General features: G+C 40.4%; 1 protein-coding gene across 3 annotated transcripts; it reads right to left on the reverse strand.

Annotated features, from left to right (window-relative positions):
- Positions 1–1,097: 1,097 nt before the first annotated feature.
- cnga1b (cyclic nucleotide gated channel subunit alpha 1b) lies at positions 1,098–14,075 on the reverse strand. Of its 3 annotated transcripts, none has more exons than XM_055189187.2 (10): positions 13,883–14,075; positions 13,477–13,600; positions 13,085–13,199; positions 11,965–12,027; positions 9,849–9,893; positions 9,694–9,759; positions 9,404–9,508; positions 8,989–9,095; positions 7,756–8,906; positions 1,098–3,915 (listed from the first exon to the last, which is right to left on the reverse strand). In XM_055189187.2, the coding sequence occupies exons 3-10, from the start codon at positions 13,171–13,173 to the stop codon at positions 3,664–3,666; spliced, it is 1,878 nt and encodes a 625-aa protein (XP_055045162.1). In that variant the 5' UTR covers positions 13,174–13,199; positions 13,477–13,600; positions 13,883–14,075; the 3' UTR covers positions 1,098–3,663. The 3 variants fall into 3 exon arrangements, with proteins under 3 accessions (XP_055045162.1, XP_055045160.1, XP_055045159.1); XM_055189185.2 differs by having other exon boundaries at positions 13,477–13,656; XM_055189184.2 differs by having other exon boundaries at positions 13,477–13,696.
- Positions 14,076–17,374: the final 3,299 nt, after the last annotated feature.

Raw genomic sequence — 17,374 nt, forward strand, 5'->3', positions numbered from 1 at the left:
CAGCATTTAATCCATCAGCTAGAAGATGAAGAGATACCGTTGATAATAAATGAAATATTGCAAAGGAAATCTAGTGATTTATGTTTTAAGTTTTTATTTTTTAGAAAAACTGGTTTAATAAGGATAATTTAAGTGTAGGAACAATAGTATTCAGATCCACACTCCATTTCAGAAGGTGGCAGTAATGCAACCAGACGTTGTTTGCCAACTGCCATAAAATAATAATAATAAGAAGGGCTGCGACCTTATAAGCATGGGACCTTAAAGATGAGCACTCGGTCTTTCAAGGTGGCAGCCTCAGAAGTTCGCGAAGAGAACTGAAATGAGACGGTCTAACCCATAATTGGCGTCACCTGCTGCACGCGCCTGTCAGCAGGACATAGCGGAAACGTTTCTGACTTATTAAAATAACTATGAAATCAAAAAAATATTAATTTAGTTTAGAAAATATGACACGTTGATGTAGATTAAACTATTCAACAGTATATTCAATTAATCAACATTAGAAATGAATCTTGGGATATCCTCGGCTGTTAAGGATCCATTCGTTCTATCCTTAACATCGCGGAGAAATGAGGACGCATTTCTAAGCATCATTTGAATTGGGACGTCCTTACCAGCCTCAAGTCGCGTTGCTGTGACGCAATCGGTCATAAAATACGTCCTTAGAAGTTCACAGCCCTAACTCACACCAAAGCACCTTAGGAATTAGGAAAACAATCTTAGCATATCAACGCGTAACGCTGCAGTAGGCGGGGAAGGATACCAGATGCAATTTTTGTTAATGAATAGATTAAAATGTAACCTTAAATTCTTACAAGAAACTGTAAAGGTTTACCCTAACCCTAACCCTAACTCACGCACGCACACACACACACACACACACACACACACACACACACACACACACACACACACACACACACACACACACACACACACACACACACACACACACACACACACACACACACACAGAAATTATTGACGGCGGGCCATTGAATTATTCTTAATTAAAGACAGCCAAGATGGTAATGCAAATAATATTTTCAAATAATGATTTAAAGGACACAGTTAATTTTTCCTTATTTATTAACAGGTGTGTTTTTAGCAAACAATGATGCATGCTTGTAGAACATTTCTCAACCAATCAGAATAAAGCATTCAACAGGCCCGTATAAATAAGGGACAATAAGTAGGATTTCCCCCCATCTAGTGGTGAAATAGTAGCCGTTTCTCAATGTCAAGGATACTTCCTTGGCAGGACTAGTCCTTACAAGTCACTTCCTTCAGAGGCTAGGCGAGGCTCCTTTTAAGCATTCGGAGAACACGTTAAATGGAACAGGCTAGCAAGTGCACGTCATTACGTCATTGCATGATTGAAAGGTGTGCTTTCGATGCTGGGCGCATAGGATTGTGGGTGATTTCAGCGCGTGAAGAGCGCAAAGGATACAAATTTGCATCCTTTCCTGTATATGGGATATTTCTCGAACGAAGGACTCAGTCCTTGGCTGAAATTTCAAGGATCCTCGACATTGGAACAGTCCTTCGACGGACGTCGATGACGTAGCATCCTCGAAATTCTAGCTTCTGAGGATCCTTCTTTGACATTGAGAAACGGCTTGTATTTTGCATTCAAACGAATATTGCTGTCTAGTGCCTCGCTTTTCCAAATGCGTTTTGCAACTACGGTAGCTGTTATGTACTCACTGATTTCTTTGTCCGTTTCAGCTGGTCCACATGTTCTGAATGAAAACGCGTTGGTAGGTTAGTGCTTTTTGTCCCTTTCTGCTATTATAGTTTTTGAATATGGCGGAACGACATGGAAGCCTACTTGGACTTACCAGTTCAATGTAAATAAAGAGAAGAAATTCAAAGAAAAGTCAGATCATTGGCAGAAGTCATTTGACATATTTATGAATAAAGACATTGATTTTGAATAAAGGCGGAGTCCACGATGTTTGAAAAACGCTTTGGAAAAGGAGACGGGCCGACTACCAAAACACACTTGTAGCCAATCAGCAGTAAGGAGCGTGTCTACTAACCGTCATCTTTGCCTGGGTTGCGTATGTGTGGGGCGGGTCTATCAACAGAAGGTCCAGATTCTATTGGGGTAGGGCCGTGTTTGTTTAGGTGATTTCAAATATCAACATTACACACCATTCTTAAATTTAATTTTAAGGGTGCCAAAGAATGCATTGAAATAATGTGTTAAATTGTTATTTGATATTTACATAGAAGGTATGTAACTTTATTAAGTGCAAACATTATCCAGAAACGTTTTTAAATGTCCATTTACAACCCTAGGATTTGTCATTTTAATGAAATTGTCTATTTTTGCCCTATTTGGAAGGGTAATAATAATAATAATGTTGATTGCTCTATTTAAATTTTTTTTAACTAAACATCATGGTGGGGTACATTGAACCGCTGGTTCAGTTTACCCCACAGCATTTGGTTCACTTTGCCCCACGGCCACCATTTTGGGAAAAACTGCCTAGTTTAGTAATTCAGGCTAATCTTTAGCTAAATCATTGACCTGGTTTTATACATTAGCCTATCACCAATATGTATGGTATAAATATTTAGACCTGGATAAATTTGCTTTAACATAACAGCCATTATACTTGACATGTATAAATTTAACTTTGATGGGATAAAAACTGTTTTTTGTAAAAAAATCATACTTATCTCTTTAACTTGTGCTTCTCTTTACCATAGTCAAATAGAAATTATGGTTGCTACCTAGATTTGTGGTCAGACGGCTACAAATCTGTATGGTAGCCTAGATACAGGGGGTGGGTCAACTTACCCACTGGCTCACTTTGCCCCACTCTCCCCTATATATATAATATCTTAATATAATATTATATAATATCAAGCATTTTATTCTTCTTCTTTGAACATGAAAATAAAATGACAGTAAAAATTGCCTATTGCATACAGTAATTGGTAAAATACATCTGACCTCTTTGTAAGGACATCTGTACAGTATCTTACACACAGGGATATACCTGTTACAGGCAGAGGAAGAAATTAAACAGTTCAGCAGATTTCTATATTTTATGATCAATTTATAATTCATCTGCTTTTGGCCAGGAGCAGAATCCAGCCAGGACATGTGTTCAAATTCCCGTATTTCCTGATCCTATTTTTAAAACTTTAGTTAGTGTGTAATGTTGCTGTTAGAGCATAAATAATACCTGCAATATTATAAAGCTCAAAGTTCACTGCCAGGCGATATATTTTGGACTACAGCCCTCTACTTCCTGCTTTAATGACGTCAATAAAACAGCTTTTGACTAAACTCCACCCACAGGATTACGTCAGTCACCAGCTAAGTTCAAAGGGCTCTGCTAAGCTAAGCTGCTGTCGAATCACAACACACTAAACAAACTACACAATCACAACACACTAAACAAACTACACAATCAGAACTCATTACGTATTTCTGAAAGCGGGACTTCACAGAACAAGGAAAATATCAGCACGTTTTAGGACAGTGAAAACAGCGCTATACAGATGAGTAAATTGTGTGAAAAATACTGCGTTTTTACACATGTGAAACATGAACACATGTTATATTGTGCACTGTAAACACAATCATAGCTTCAAAAACAAAAAGAATTCACATGGCTTTTTTCAAATGTTTACTTTTTACTTTTATGCATCTTCTTTCTCTTTCTTTTCAGCAGTCACCCATTCTGTTTCCAGCAGGCCGCTGGAGGACGTGATCTTTTTCTCTAATTTAGTGATGCGTTTCTTCAGTTTTCCCTGCACAGCTTCCTGTTCTGCAAACAGACGTGCGAAGCGCGTTTGCAGTTCGTCCATTACGCTGCTGATTTTGATAACCTTCTCCTCCATGTCTTTGGGATCGGGGCCCTGCTTGGCCAATTCCAAATCCAGCAGATTGTCCTATGGAGGAAAGAAATCAAATAAATAATAAGAATTGGTTGGCTTAGTTCACCCAAAATGTTTACGTTTAAATGACGTCATTTAAGGTTTAAGTGACATTTTTTCTTCAGTAGAACAGCAAAGAAGATTTTCATCTGAAATCGGAGGCCTTGTTAATCTATTTAATGCAAGTCTGTGGGTACCATGAGTTCAAAAAGCAGTTCAGCTGCACTCAAAGCTGCCAGTAAACAGAACAAGAAGACCGCACTCAGGACTCTAGAGAGACACTGCAGATTAACATTTATACATCACTGTAAATAATGCTCAGTTTCTGGCACAGACTAATCGATTGACTTCATAAGACCTTCAGATATTGGCAGGAGCCAGGAATTATTTTTGTGTTTCTTGTATCTGCTTTTTGAGTTACGCTACCCGCAGATCGCATTATATGAATGACCAAGGTAAAAATTTCAGCTAAAAATCTTAGGAATACTGAGGAAAATGTCACTGAGGGTAAGTTAACAACAAGTTTTACATTTTGGGTAAACTAACCCTTAAAATCGTAGAACCAGCTCACATATTTGCATAGCTGCTCCTTTCTAGATCTACTGTGTATTCACAACATAACACAAACATGCAGAATATACCGCGTTCCAAATTATTATGCACATGTCATTTTTGTTTATTTTTCCAACACAGTCAGTAAGTTTACAAATTTCCCCCCCTAAACATTTATATGACAGTGTGGATGGTATTCTATTTAAAGAAATAAAAATGTCAAAAGTAGTTTCAAATTATTATGCAGAATGCACTTTAACCATTAGACCATTTTAACCATTTAAATTTATAATGAAATAATTGATTCTAATGATCCAAAAACAGATATCTGTCAAATGTGCTGAATGGACAGATCATTTTTTTCATGTACCCTACTGAAAAATCCAGCTAAGACTAGGATAAGCTGGTGAGCTGGTTTTAGCTGGTCCCCAGCTTGGTTTTGGCTGGTTTTGCTGGTGTTAGACGCTGGTTTTGCTGGTGTAGCAGGCTGGTCTAGCTGTGTTTTGGTCACATTTTAAGCTGGTCTAGCTGGACTTAGCTGGTCATGCTGGAATACCAGCTGGCCCACCAGCATGACCAGCTTTGTCAGGCTGGGAGGACCAGCGTAAACCACCTTAAACCAGCTAAAGCCAGCTTAAACCAGCTACCAGCCCACGCTGGTTTTAGCTGGATTTTTCGGTAGGGTATTTACACAGTTACATAATAATATATGAGCATATCTTTGACATGACTTTAACTCTCCCATTAATTCAACTTAAGTATACAAGTATTGATTTTGTCTTTATTTCACTTGAAGATGCTGGTATTGCATCCCTAAGTTGATGTTTTGAATTATATTGCTGTCCACCTCACAGATCTTTCATATAAAGATGCTCCACAGGCTCTTAATAGGACTAAGAAAACCATCTTTTAGGAAATCTACATGTTAAATGAACTTGAGCAAAGCTTGCTGTGGAGTTTAGTAATCAATAATAAATCTGTATTAAATGCTCCCACTAATTATTCTATCATTTTTCATATTATCACCACCATTCATATATGCAACCAAAGAGTTTACTAATAGAGCAAAACATAAAAATCCTCATAAATCCACAATCCACATTGATGTATTTACATGTAAATGCACAAAGTGAGTACATTTGTTCAGTCTGATGGTTTAAAAATATTCTTATTAGGAATAAAAGTTTGTTTGTGAACTGTGCGTAGCTCTGAATAGTTAGGCCTACTACACTTCTGGATTTTAATGTTGGTCATTATGGTGGTACTTGGAGAGCCAAATATTTTCTGAGGTGGTACTTGTTGTAAAAAGTTTGAGAACCAGTGGTCTAGTACACGCACAAGTACAGTATATATGAAACAACAATGGCAGCCTACAGGACTGTGTTAGTGCTATAGAGTTCATTAACGCTACTTCAACAAAATGCAATAAAAAACTTGTGTTTTTACTATCCTACATCATTGTTGTGTAAACGTAGCCTCATTGTTTTTTTTTCAAATATATATGGCTATTTTATGACACAAATTTCATAGGCTTTTTGCTCAGAGACATTGGACATTGTTGTTGTTTAACGTTTGTCTGTCTTCTTTAAACTAATCTAATTTGTAAACATGGCCTGAGTCAGAGATGGAGTTCCTTAAGGGCTTTCCACACGGCTCATGGCAGGATTCAGTGCATCTCTTAACAAACAATTTTATATGAAGTAAAATACATCCCTCAAAAAGTAAACATGTTATTAGTGAAAAAGCTTTTAAACTATTTGACAAAGAAATGAGAAGAACCTACTTATAATAAACAAATCAACTAAGGCACTTTTCATAAATCTGTACGGTTCTGAAAAATGTCTCGTCTTTTGCACGCTAAAAAGACATTGGGCCCTATCATACACCTTGCGCAATGTGGCACCAGGCAAGACACAAGTGTGTTTTGCTAGTTTCAGCCTGACGCAGTTATCACTTTTACGTCCTGCATCACAAAGTTTAAATAGAAAATGCATCGGTTTCACCTGAAGCTTAAAAGTAAGCTGAAATTTTTTGCTTTTAAAAATTGCAAATATTGAATTTGAATTCATTGTATATTATCTCCTGTTGTTTTTTTTTTACAAATAAATAATTTTTAGAGTCCAAACCTTTTGCACATTTGTAAATGATTCTTGTAAAAATACTTATTTAATATTTTTGAGATGACAATGATCCTGCATCCATACTTTTTCAGGATTGTTGATTTTTTATTACTCCATGACTGAAAAAATGACTTTAAAGAGAACCAAAGCTTTTCTTTTACAAAAACCCCAGAACCACCATTTTAGACCATGCGCACCAACCATTTCTCCTGTCGGTTAACTAGCAAAAGTAAAAAAGTGCACTTGTGCCATGCCCTTTAGACCATGCGCTTATGGCGCTTTTCCATTGCATAGTACCCCACGGTTTAGTTTAGTTTGGGTCGGGTCAGCTCACCTCACTTTGGCGTGGTTAGCTTTTCCATCGAGTTTAGTATCACTTCGCAGTGGGAGGGATTATAGGCGTGTCATTATATTTGCGCTGCCTACTGTGACATCATACAAGTGAGAGCGTCCTTGTATTTTCCCATAGTTATTTATTTCTTAGTTCGCCACAAAATTAAAATTGACCACCACAAACAGATGTTTGCACATCGCGTTTATCACTATACCTCTGTCTCACATGAGAGTTTCTGTACAAACACCCGCGGCGTCAGCCGACGGCGCTCCGCGGAGCCTCATTTAGGTTGCATTTAAGCATATATAATGCTGACGTGCTCGTCGCAAATGTTCCGCCACAAACTGCAAGTCTGGAAAAAACTGTTATGGTGTCACTGATTCTCAACCTGTAGACGTTTTTCATCGCTAAATGGGAGTTTGGGAACTTATAGCAGAGCAGATGACAACATGTTTGCTCGAGACACCGCAAGCTAGAATTGAGGTAAAGCTAATCTTTTACATTATAGCGATGACGTTATGATTCTCTCAGACCAATCAGTGATCTACAGTGTTTTCGCGTCACGTTTGGTATCAGCTCGGGTCGCTTGGAACCCCAACCGAGGTGGTACGAAAAAAAGTATCGGGTACTGCGTACTGCACCCGATGGAAAAGCTCCCAAAAGTAAGCTGACCCGACCCAAACTAAACCAAACCGTGGGGTACTATGCAATGGAAAAGCGCCATTAGATTGTTAAAATAGGGCTCATTGAGTAAAGATCTGTTTCAAATAGGCCTAGTATTTAACCTTAATACATTGAAGCAAATTATGTGAATAAATCAAGTGGAGGACACACACTCAACCTTTATACCTTCATAAGGATCTGCCTCCCCTTTTCCTCCAGCATGGCCTTAGCGTCTGGGTATTCGGTCAGCGCTTCCATCAAATCATCTTTGGACAGACAAAACAGGTCTGAATAGCCAATGCTGCGGATGTTGGCGGTTCTACGATTTCCTGCTTTACTGCCCTTGATGTTTAAAATACTGATTTCTCCAAAGTAGCTACCATCGCTTAGGACGACAAACTGAGTAACTCCGTCATCAGCCACCACTGCGAGTTTTCCCTCTTTAATGATGTACATTTCGCGGCCAATGTCGCCCTTCTTGCAGATATAGTCGCCAGGGCTGTAGACCTGAGGCTGAAGCTTTAAAACCAGCTCCACCAGCAGTCCGGCCTCGCAGTCTGCAAATATCCGCACTTTTTTCAGAGTGTCCAGGTGGACGTTTATAGCAATCTCTGCCCTCAGCTTGTCCGGCAGGTACTTCAGAACCTCTCTTTCATCCACTGCCTTTTTATTTGTCCATAAGTAATCAAACCATTTGATGACTCGTTTCTCCAGGTCTTTGGTTACTTTTCGGAAGCTCATGTACTGTTTGATGGCATCGATGCGTGCCTGGAAGTCTGCTCTTGCCGCATTGGCGTTTGTGATCATGGATCCTACGTTACCAACAATAGTGGCAAAAATGAGCACGCCAACCAGGAAGTCGGTTACCACAAAGAAGTACTCAGAGTTTTGGACAGGCGGCGGAGTCTCGCCAATGGTCGTAAGAGTCAGAGTTGACCAGTACATGCTATATGCATACTTTCTCACCAGTCGGCCAAACTCAGGGTCTGAGGTATCTGGGTAAACAAAGGCATCCGCTCCGAAGCCAATGGCCTTTGAGAATGAGTAGTACATGCAGGCGTTCCAGTGGATGATGATCACAATGTACATGACAAGGTTGGAGATTCGGAACACATTGGGAAAGTTGGTCCGCGTTTCTGTGCGTTGGAAAAACTCAAACAAGCGATTGACCCTTAACAACTTGTTCATGCGGATCTCGGGGTAGTTCAGGCCAAAGTAAAAGTAAAAAATGTCAGTTGGAATCATAGAAGCGAGATCCAATTTGAATTGGATACTTTGCATATAGCGATTCTGAAGCTTCTTCTCATCTTTCACCAAGAGACCTTGCTCCAGATATCCTGCACACATACACAAACAGACAGATAGACACACATCCACAGAATAGATTCATTTTCTTTGGCTGATTAAGTCAGATTTTACCTGTTCTAGTCCTGAACAGCATGTCAGCCAGATATACCAGATCAGACACATAATCCAGAATGAACCAGTATATCAAATAATCCTCTTGCAATTCCTCAAAACAAGCTCTAAGAGACACACAGAAGTTTGATAGATTTTTTAATGCATCATTAATGCTTTGCTGTTTTAATCCACATAATTGCATGTGATTTTTCTCATTTGTAAGTGGGTTTGGAAAGTCTTTGCTAAATGATTCCTACAACTTAAATAAACACACTTAGTATTAAAAGACCAGAGTGTAAATTGTGTGTTTATGAACCTTCCCAAGGAGAATGGCATGATTTTGTTATATGTGTAGGCTACTCTATGTAAACACCAACAAAAAACATGCAGATGTTTTGGTCCTTCTGTGTAATATGGAGGCAATATAAGTCACCTGGCTATGATGAAAACCCAGTTATACATCACAGGACAAGTGATGACAAACAGCCAGTTGTAGTATGTGTTCCCTGCTGGATCCACAACATAAATCTCCTTTGGTCTGGAAAAAACATTCATTTTCAAATGTGCATTAATGTTGAGAAGCACCTAATTCCACCAGCATCACCAAACAGAACTGCAAAAAGAGCTATTGTCCCAAACGTACATCATTGGTTAAGCCAGTTGTAAGTCCACCCATATAAACTGCTTTACAAATGATAGAGCGATAACCACAAATAAACTTACTCCTCTTTTTTTACGTTGGGCTTCTCTTCTGGGTCTTTTTTCGTCTCCAATTTTTTCTCTTTTTTCCTAAAGTAAAGCAAATATTGTGACAAGACCAGGCTAGGTCACATCAGATGTGGCATGAATGAAATGTTTGTAAACTAATCTAATCTCACTCTTTATTCTCTTTCTTTTGCTTCTTTTTTTTCTTCTTTTTCCCTCTGTGAATATAAAGAGAAACCAAGAGATTTAATGCATATCCGTGCACACGTGTGTGTGTTGTGTTGTATATGTGACCCCACTTGTGAAACTCTGTCTAAAGTCTTGTAATCTAATTTTAAGATTTATAGCGGCAAAGTAGCCAGAACCATAAAAATTACAAAAATAAATACTTAACTTTATATTACTTTATTATTCTGGGCAAAATACCTGAACTTGGCTTGCTGACATTGACTTTCATCATCTCTGTGTTCCTTTTAGGCACATAAACACATGGGGCCCTATTTTAACGATCTGAAATGCAAGTGCGAAGCGCAAAGCGCAAGTGACTTTTTGGGCAGATCTTGGGCGCTGTTGCTATTTTCCCGGCGGGAGAAATAACTTTTGCACCAGGCGCAAATCAATAATGGGTTGGTCTGAAGTAGGTTCATTATTCATAGGTGTGGTTTGGGCGTAAAGTCAAATAAACCAATCAGAACACTATCCAACATTCCCTTTAAACGCAAGGGTGCAAGTTCCTTGGCGGGTTGCTATTATAATGACGGATTTACCAGGCGCACGCCAGGAGCGTTTCACAGCCGAGGAGACCCACGTTCTTGTAAGAACAGTCAAACACAGAGAAGTTGTTTTGTATGGGGATAGGAGAAACCCGCCCAAATCAGCGTTGGTTAAACAGGCGTGAGAGGAAATAGCCACAATTGTCTCATTAGCTGGCACCCCCATTGTTGCGCCAAGCGCTACAATGATGTCAGGAGACGGGGGGATCCCAAGCTTGCCAGCATAAATCAGGCACGCCGTGTAACGGGAGGTGGATCTGTCTCTACACATGACCTGACGCCAGCAGAGGACATCGCTGCGTCCACCCTCACCGCTGAAAGGGTTTGGGGGCTTTGAAATCGGAAACGCAAGCAAGGTCCAACCCCAAAGTACACTTACAAATCAAGTTCATATACATTAAGGTTTCTTATGAAAACATTTTAATTATTATTTACATAAAATAAACGTAATACAGCCACACAACAAACTTATGAAAATATTTTAATCGTTATTTGCATGAGAATTTTTTAACGCAGCCACACAATACAAAACAACTATCACCACAATGCTCACCACAATGATTTCCCTTATCTCATGTGTTAATATTTTTTATTGTAACAATTTATGATTTGCAAAAATAACTGTTGCATCTGTGTAGATTAGATAAGCAATGCGCGTTGTGCACGCTATACATTATGGTCAAGCATGCGCCCTTAAAATAGCATAATGAACTACGCGCAACGCGCCACTGACTTTAGACTAGTTTTTTTTTTGGTTAGTAGCGCAATTGTTTTTTGAAACTGCAAAATAGCATAAGAGATGGTTTGTGCCGGAACACGCCTCCTTTTTTGCGCTGAACCACCCGGAAGCACAAGTTCATTCCCTAGTTTGCAGACGTGCGTCTGTGGAGGGAAAACCCGCTGTGCGCCGGTGCAAAATACGAAATGATACATGCGTCACTGACAAAGTCAATTGCGCTGGGTGCAAGATAGAGCCCATGATGATCATTGTTTCAGGAAACTCTTTTCTATCATTAGAAAGTGACGCAGCACCCGAAGCGCATATGCAGTGCGCAACCCAGTACAATTTAACTTTATATTTAACAATTCTGAGAGAGAAATAGATCAAATATTTGAGACAGCCTTACTCAGTATTAAAGAAATACATTCAACAAATGTTCTCTACTTTATATAGAATGATTTTATGTAAAAAACTAAATGATTGAAAAATGACTTTCACCGGGTTTTCACACACAAGGTTGTATGGGCATGAGGGTGAGTAGATTATTAAAAGAAGTTTTGGACAAAATATTTCCTAACCCCACATTTTGGAGACACATTTATCCCTATGAAAAAAATATGAGAGCGCATTAGAATATTTCAGTACATGGAAAATTTTTGTGAAAATGATTTGACCTTACCATCCCAGCTGGGACTTTGCCATGTGCTCCCAGCTGAGCTGGTCCAGAGTCACTTGGGTTATAATGGATGTAGGCCTACAGTATATATGCTGTGTGTGTATGTTGTAATAACTTACTCCTCGTTGTTGTTGTTGTTGTTGCAGTTGACGTCAGATTCAGTGTCTGGCTGTTTATTTTCTCTGTAGGCAAACAGTTACCAAATTTCAAACCATACAAAGATTCACAGTCATTAAAGCGATAGTTTGGCCAAAAATGAAAAGTACTCCATGATTTACCCTCAGGCAATGTGAGTTACATATGTCCATCCTTTTTCATACGAACACGTTCAGATTTTTTTGAAAATGTCCTAGCTCTTACAGTCTTTATAATGGATGATTATGGGGTCTTCCCCCTTTTAATCCATCGAATGTGCATCCATCCTCCACCAAAGTTATCCACGCGGCTCCAAGGGGATAAATAAAGGCCTTCTGGTGATAATCGATGTGATTTTGTAAGAGAAATGTCCCTAAATAAAACTTTACAAAAAATATAACTCACTTCCATCTTAGAGTTCTTTGCATTTAGGAGAGAGTATCAGCATAGTGTATACACACTTTTTGTAGTGTCGTATGACAATTGCGGACGGCGGAGGCACAGTGCAGGGAGCAAAACAACCCTCCACATTCATCATACATCACTATGAAAAGTGCATACACTACGTTGATACTCTCTCCTAAATGCAGAGGAGTCTAAGATGGCGGCGTTACCGGAAGCTAGTTAATTTTGTTTTTAAAATTTTAAATATGGATATATCTCTTACAAAATTGCATCGATTACCCTTAGAAGACCTTTATTTATCCCCCTGGATCTGTTTTGATTATTTTTGCAAATGATGGATGCACATTCTTTGTACTTGAAGGAAGTGGACCTCATATTCATCCATTGTAAAAATTGGAAGAGCCAGGACATTTTTAAAAATATTTGAATACTGTATGTGTTGGTATGGCAAAGGATGGATATATGCAACTCAATTGGCTTGAAGGTAAAGGAGTAAATTATGGGGACATTTTAATTTTTGGCCAAACTATCCTTTTAATGACCAACACTATTCAACAGGTAATCAATTCACAGTTTAGTACAGAAACAGACCACCACCCATCATCAAAATTTGTAAACATGAAATGATTGATTGTTAACTCCCAATTAGCTTCTATTCAAGATAATCAATTCATCTACTTTCTATAATGCATAACTCACATAGTTTTGTCTGTATTGCTCATGGTGAAATCGCCCACCCCCTCCAAGAGAATCATGGGCGGGTCCAGAGGCCTCACTCGAGCAGACATCTTTGCTTATTGGTCACACCACCTGTCTGTTGTATGGAACAAGGTTTTTCATATAATAACGTACAGAAGTATTTCAAGGAAATTGAGATAATAAATTACATTATTATTATTCAAAAGTCCAATTAATCTGTTATTTAATTCCACAAAGTTCATTAAAACATTTGAAATTAAATAAGAAAAAGACGTTCATAGGATAAAAAAATTGACTATTTCAATTAATCAATCAATTGTTCTGAAATATACACAAAACAGTGAGTGAAATTACATTTGTGTTTTAACCATGAATAAAAAATAGTCTCTCACCTGCTGAACGCTGCGCTGACCACATCACAGGTGTGCAAGCAAACACATAAACTCATTGTCTCACAAATACCTTTAATAACTTAAGCACATTCCCAGTGGAACAGCGGGATGATTCCTTAAAATCCTGAAAAGTTAGAAATTTGTGTTTTCCCCCACTGCGAGTGGATTCCACAATGGGGACTATGAGATTTAGGATTAGAAGGGATGGAAATGACAATCACTGTGGCACGCACGCACGCACGCACGGACGCACGCACACAAACATGCAACAGACAATGATTGTTAATAAATGTGTATAGTGTAAAAATGACTTTCCTTGTGAAATCAACATTAAAATCAAAATTTTGTATCATGATTTTCTTTTGACAAAAATATTTAACACAGAACTTTTGTGAGCAACACTTACCAGTTTATGTGCCATCTGTCATTGTAACGTCCTAAGCTAAGAAGTTTTTCAATGTAGTTAAATCGGTATGTGTCTGAACCTAACCTTCTTGAAATCTTCCGGTCTGTTGTAAATTCCTATTTGTATTTTATTTAACACGTGTGTGATATTCACCTTGAATGCAGCATGTACAGGGATTATCTTTCTGATAATGTGCCTTGTCAGCTCTCTGCACTAATTACCCATAAACCTCTTAATCATGTTGTGTTTGTGTTGAACACTCCATCCATACATCCATAATTATTAGTCCCACCCGAGACTCAATTTATTGATAGTAATATTTATTGGTAGTACTGTAGTTCACTTTCCTTTTCATGTGGAGGCACACTTTTTTTGTAATGTAAGAAACAAACAAACAAACAAACAAACAAACAAACAAACAAACAAACAAACAAACAAACAAACAAACAACATAAGTTTCTTGTAGGAGTTTTTGATTCCACCAACAACAAAGTAGTAAGAGCAGTACATACCAGATAACAATAAACATATGTATGTCTGTAGCATAATAAAGGGCCCATATTGCACAAAATCCTCTTTTACAAGGTGTTTAGACAAATGTGTGTTGATAGTGTGTGAACACAACCATCCTACACTGAAAATATGCAACCTCTTTTTGTGTTAGCACGTTGTAACCCTAATGCGGCTAAAGATACTATGTATCAGGGAAAACTCCGAGTCGAGTCTCATGCGAAAAAGGAAGTTTATTCAGAAAAGGAGAAACAGAAAAATAGAAAACACAATGATCCTCAGTCCACTGGAGATGACGAAGACCTCACGCGGCGACCAACGATAATTCTTACTGACGGTAGAAAATCTGATGGAGAGGTAATCCACACAATCAGCACGAAACTCCCCAAAAACCCGGAAAGGCTGGTGTACTGCCTAAAAGCGAGGCAGCCCAGCTGCACCGGAGAAGGAAAAAGTTCAGGTGAAGAAATCAACGCAGTCACACACCGGCTAAGGATTCCGAGCTGATGCTAGCCTCCAAATGTCGGCGACTGGATCTGAGACAGAGCAGAGAAGAGCAACAAAACAACCAAACGACTGACTAGACTGGACGCGTGACTAGGATCAACCTTGACAATGAGCGCGTGACAAGAAACAGAACAGAGGAACATAAATAGAGATAGGAAACGAGACAGAGCTGGCAAATGATTACAGAAACGAGCGGGAGGGGCAAGTGCACACGTGAGGAACCGTCATCAACCGGTAAACAACAAACGCACACATACACACCACAGATCACCCAGGAGTCGTGACAGTACCCCCCCTCCATGACTGGCACATGACGGACCAGAGGGAGGCTCACCTTGTCGCCGACGAAAGTCCTCGATCAGACCGGGGTCCAGTATATCCCGAGCCGGAACCCAACACCTCTCCTCCGATCCATAGCCCTCCCAGTCCACTAAATACTGAAAACCTCTGCCCCTGCGGCGAACATCTAGTAACCTCCTAACCGTATAGACAGGGGCACCATCCACTAGACGAGGGGCGGGGGGTTTGGGGGCAGAGACAGGAGAATTATTGCGGGCAAAGATCACAGGTTTAACCTTGGATACATGGAAAACAGGGTGAACCCGACCAAGAGTAAGTGGTAACTTAAGCTTAACCGCTACCGGACTAATGACCTTAATTATGGTGTATGGCCCAATGAAACGAGGAGCCAGCTTACGAGAAGGCTCACGGAGAGACAAATCTTTGGTGGAAAGCCATACCTTCTGTCCACACACATAACGGGGTGGCGGTCGCCGGTGACGGTCAGCCGCAGCTTTGGTTCGTCTGGAGGTCTGTACTAACAAGTCTTTGGCTCTCTTCCAGGTGCGTCTGCACCTGCGAACGAAAGCTAAGGCAGACGGAACTGCTGCATCGGGTTCCTGTGATGGAAAAAGGGGAGGTTGATAACCAATGGATAATTCAAAAGGAGACAAATTAGTGGATGCGACAGGAAGGGAATTGTGTGAATATTCGACCCACGGAAGCTGTTGGCACCAAGAGTTCGGATGTTGCGACGACAGACAGCGAAGCGTTCGGCCGAGATCCTGATTAGCCCGTTCACATTGCCCGTTGGTCTGCGGGTGATAACCAGAAGACAAGCTGGCCGTGGCGCCAATCTGCTTACAAAACTCCTGCCAAAACCGAGAGACAAACTGAGGACCCCTATCTGAAACCACATCAGACGGAAGACCATGCAACCGAAAAACGTGGTTAATCAGACCCTGCGCCATCTCTTTGGCAGACGGGCGCTTAGGTAAGGGAATGAAATGAACCGCTTTAGAGAAACGATCCACCACAGTCAAAACGACAGTGTTACCATCAGACGCCGGTAGCCCGGTGACAAAATCAAGGGCTATGTGTGACCAGGGGCGGGAGGGGACGGGCAAAGATCTAAGCAGACCAGCGGGCGGTTGATTGGATGCTTTATTACGAGCACAGACTGAACAGGCTAATACAAACTGTCTGACATCCATGGCCATAGAAGGCCACCAAAAACGTTTACGAATGGCAGCCAATGTCCTCCGAATTCCCGGATGGCCGACAAACCTGGATTCATGACCCCACCGTCTGACATCGGAACGCAAACACTCAGGAACCCATAGACGACCCGCTGGACACTCCTCCGGCACTTCCCCCTCTCGGCCGGCCTCCCTCACCCGCTGCTCGATTCCCCAGATGAGAGCACCGACCACCCTCCCCCCCGGGAGGATGGTTTCGGTCCGCCCACACTCGGAGTGATCGAACAGACGAGAGAGGGCATCAGGTTTAGTGTTCTTAGAGCCAGGCCGGTACGAGAGGGAAAAGTTAAAACGGTCAAAGAAAAGTGCCCAGCGAGCCTGTCTAGCTGTTAATCTTCTGGCCGAACGGATAAAAATTGGCGAAACCTAAAAATCGCTGAAGCTCCTTACGAGAGTCGGGTACTGACCAATCGGCGACCGCTTTAACTTTCGCGGAATCGGGACGAATCTCTCCCTCGGCAATAACAAAACCCAGGAACGAAACCGACTGTTTGTGGAACTCGCACTTCTCCGCCTTAACAAAGAGCTGGTTCTCTAAAAGCCGTTGTAAAACTAGGCGAACATGCTGGGTGTGTATCTTCATGGAGGGAGAAAAGATGAGAATGTCATCAAGATACACAAACACAAACTTATTAATCATGTCTCCCAGCACCTCATTTACCATAGTTTGGAAGACAGCCGGTGCGTTACAAAGCCCAAATGGTAAAACGCAGTATTCCCAGTGTCCTGATGGTGTATTAAAGGCTGTCTTCCACTCATCGCCCTCTTTGATGCGTACCAAATGATAAGCATTGCGCAGATCCAACTTGGTAAACACGCGTGCTCCCTGTAATAACTCGAAAGCCGAAGACATTAACGGTAAGGGGTACTTATTCTTAACAGTAATGTCATTAAGCCCTCTATAGTCAATGCACGGACGAAGAGACCCGTCTTTCTT

This window comes from Misgurnus anguillicaudatus, chromosome 13, assembly GCF_027580225.2.
Source record: "Misgurnus anguillicaudatus chromosome 13, ASM2758022v2, whole genome shotgun sequence".
In the NCBI taxonomy this organism is placed as follows: domain Eukaryota; kingdom Metazoa; phylum Chordata; class Actinopteri; order Cypriniformes; family Cobitidae; genus Misgurnus; species Misgurnus anguillicaudatus.